We start from the raw sequence: 3,510 nt of genomic DNA on the forward strand, positions 1-3,510 counted from the left end.
CGTGCCCGAAGGCCTCCTGATGCCCCTGCCCCGGGCGATGACGTTCATCCAGGCCGCAGCCATCCCCGAGGCCTGGTTAACAGCCTTTCAGCTGCTGCATTTTGTAGGTGAGAGGCGTGCTGGTGACTGTCCCGCCTTCCTGTTAGGAAATCCTCTGTCCCTGGCCTTCAGCTGAACGCTGCTTGTCTTGGAGGAACCTCTTCTCTGTCGCCTCCTTCACCTAGGTCAGAATCTGGTATGCCAGACCCAAATCCTGAAATCTTCACCACATCACCCCAGTCACAACTTATCATAGAATCATAGGATCATAGAATCATAGAATCATAGGGGTTGGAAGGGACCTCGAAAGATCATCCAGTCCAACCCCCCTGCCAGAGCAGGGTCACCTAGAGTACATCACACAGGAAGGCGTCCAGGCGGGTTTTGAATGCCTCCAGTGAAGGAGACTCCACAACCTCTCTGGGCAGCCTGTTCCAGTGCTCCGGCACCCTCACAGGAAAAAACTTACTCTCCTGATTGCATATTTACTTGAAGGATATGGGAAGATGGTTGGTTTTCATTTTCATCTGTATTTCTCAGCTTGAAAGGCAATTTCCATTAAGCCTAAACCCTGAAATAACTTACACGTTCTCCACGCAACTTAAAACACATCCTGCTTCTGAAGGTTTGACTTTGCTGCCAGCATGACTGTTACCCTGAACTTTCTCACCAGTTGCCTGTGGATCTACAGTAGACACTTCTCACACCTTGCTTCACAGAGACATTAATTGTAGGTAAAATCTTCTCTGAGCTGATTGAAAACAGACATAAGTTCACATTCTTCATTTTGAAAATGTGCTGCCAAGTAACAGTAACACTTGCCACTTGCCAGGGTTTGCTGACAAATATCCTATTACCCTGAACTTTCTCACCAGTTGCCTGTGGATCTACAGTCACAGAAGGACACTTCTCACACCTTGTTTCACAGAGACATTAATTGTAGGTAAAATCTTCTCTGAGCTGATTGAAAACAGACATAAGTTCACATTCTTCATTTTGAAAATGTGCTGCCAAGTAACAGTAACACTTGCCAGGGTTTATCCTCAGCTGACAAATATCCTTCTACCCTCTTCAGCAGTAGCACCTAAAAGCTCCACTAAAGAGTAGAAGTTACAAACTTTCTTCACTACAAGAAAATTATTCACTTTGAGCAGTGTTGCTTCCTGGGGGAATAAGGACCACGTCTCCAGGACTATTCAGGGCCTCACCTCCCATAGCAATCAGGGGAACACAAATAAATGTGTTAGGGCACCTGGTAGGTGGTAAAATGATAGGCAGAACTGGTCCTTAATGTTACCCAGAGTTTCTGGTACTTCTCCATTGTTGAGTGCCTGATTTCTCAGGGTTCACATCCTCTGGGTGTGTTTTCTGGTGGTGGCAGTGGTCCCAGTATAAAAAGGCTGACTGCACTCACCTAAGCAGCTTGGTGATGGATGCCCAGAACTGGACAGGGCTGAGCTAAAGTCACTCCCCTGCAGTGATGGGAGTCCTGTTGGTACACTGCAAACTGTGTTAGTTCTGCATTTGTTTCTTTTATGAAAGATACAAAGATGTCAACAAAGCCCACTCAGGGACACAACTGTCAGCTTCCCCTTTGGTATTTCCCACCCTGATGATGTTCTAAGCCAAAGGTGATGCCGGAAGGGTAACCGGGTGTCCTTGCACCCTCCTGCAGGTAAAATACAGAAGGGTGAGAGGGTGTTGATCCACGCTGGAGCCAGTGGGGTTGGGATTGCAGCCATCCAGCTGGCGAGGCTGGCACAAGCTGTGCCCATCGTGACAGCAGGATCTGAAGAGAAGCTGAAAGCCACCGCAAACGCCGGAGCAGCGGCGGGCTTCAACTACAAGAATGAAGATTTCAGTGAGAAGGTCTTGGCGTTCACCCAAGGTAAGAACCCCTCCGTGAAGGACACTGTAACAGCTGGGGAGAGTGTGTGCCTCCTGATTCCTCATCTCAGCAGAAAGAGCTAAATAAGAATCGCAGGACTGATGCTGTGCCTATAAAGGACAAGGTTTTAATTTAGTCTGAAATTATCCAACCTCTAATGCAGCCTGACGACATCACTGAAATCTTTTGTTTCTACTTGAGGTTCCGGTGTAGATGTTATTTTAGATTGTGTTGGTGGCTCATACTGGGAGAAGAATCTCAGCTGTCTGAGTACTGATGGGAGGTGGATTATCTACGGATTGCTGAGTGGAGGTGAAGTACACGGAGATCTCCTGGCAAGGCTGCTTTCCAAACGAGCGAGCATCCACACGAGTCTGTTACGCTCACGAGACAAGGAGGCAAGTGATGGGTATCAACAGTGGGCACACTTTGGTCATAAAACGGATCACAGTTTTGATACCACTGCTAATGCAGAATCTAACACAACATTACCAAAAATAAGCACCGCCTTGAACTGTTACTACGTGCTTTGGAAAGTATTAAAAAATTAAGTAGTAATTTGCCCTTTCTACAAGTGATACAAACAATAAGAGGAAACAGCTTCAAGTTGCACCAGGGGAGGTTTAGGTTGGATATTAGGAAAACTTTCTTCACTGAAAGGATTGTCAAGCCCTGGAACAGGCTGTCCAGGGAAGTGATGGAGTCACCATCTCTGGAGGGATTTAAAAGATGAGGTGTGGGTGAGGTGCTTGGGGACATGGTTTAGCAGTGGATTTGGTAATGTTAGGTTAATGGTTGGACTTGATGATCTTAAAGGTCTTTTCCAACCTAAATGATTCTATGGTTCTGTCCATGGTGCAATACATAATATTCTCAAGAATGTCATCAGCTTGAGTTTAATTGGTTCTGCACTGAGCTTATACCACTTGTTGGGAGAATTTCATTCAATTAAATAAGAATTAATCTAAAAGTTTTCTTCTTGTTTGTTTGTGTTTTACACCTGTCAGGTGTTTACATATCTATCTCACTCTGTGAATGTCAGAAAGAGCCTCCCTGGAACTGTGCACATTTTGTGTGCTGTGCTTTGAGATACCTCTGTGAACGAAATGATTTGCAATAATCTCCAAGATGTTTTCTTTTTAAATCCAGTACAAGGAACGCCTGGTGAAAGCCTTCACAGAAGACGTCCTGCCATATTTTTCTGGAGGAGCCTCCCCTCACCTCCAACCAGTTGTTGACAGTGTTTACCCTCTGCATAAGATTGCAGAGGCTCACAGGATGATGGAAGAAAACAAGAACATTGGCAAAATCGTCATCGAAATGCCTGCTTCATCTTAAAGGAAGGATGGCTGCCCTGCTCATTGCTGGGACAGAATCATTAGGGGTGTTTGACAAGCAGAGGAGCTGCCCCTTCTGGTTCCAAATCCAGAAAGATTTGTTGTGGGAGGATGCCAAAAAGGAAGGGTAAGGCAAACCCTTACAGGACATGCTTAATAAAAAGGTTTGCATTGCAGCTAGGGCGTTGTGTCGTGAGTAAGTCACAACCTGGCAGTGGGACAGGCCTGGAGAAGAGTGGCTGGAAA

General features: G+C 46.0%; 1 protein-coding gene across 1 annotated transcript; it reads left to right on the forward strand.

Moving 5' to 3' along the window:
- Positions 1–4: 4 nt before the first annotated feature.
- TP53I3 (tumor protein p53 inducible protein 3) lies at positions 5–3,265 on the forward strand (the record flags this gene model as incomplete). Its single annotated transcript, XM_008946865.1, has 4 exons — positions 5–107; positions 1,715–1,927; positions 2,129–2,325; positions 3,077–3,265. Coding segments are annotated over 4 exons (702 nt in total), but the record flags the coding sequence as incomplete, so codon positions are not given.
- Positions 3,266–3,510: the final 245 nt, after the last annotated feature.

The sequence above is a fragment of the Merops nubicus genome, unplaced genomic scaffold (assembly GCF_000691845.1).
Source record: "Merops nubicus isolate BGI_N331 unplaced genomic scaffold, ASM69184v1 scaffold10299, whole genome shotgun sequence".
Lineage (NCBI taxonomy): Eukaryota > Metazoa > Chordata > Aves > Coraciiformes > Meropidae > Merops > Merops nubicus.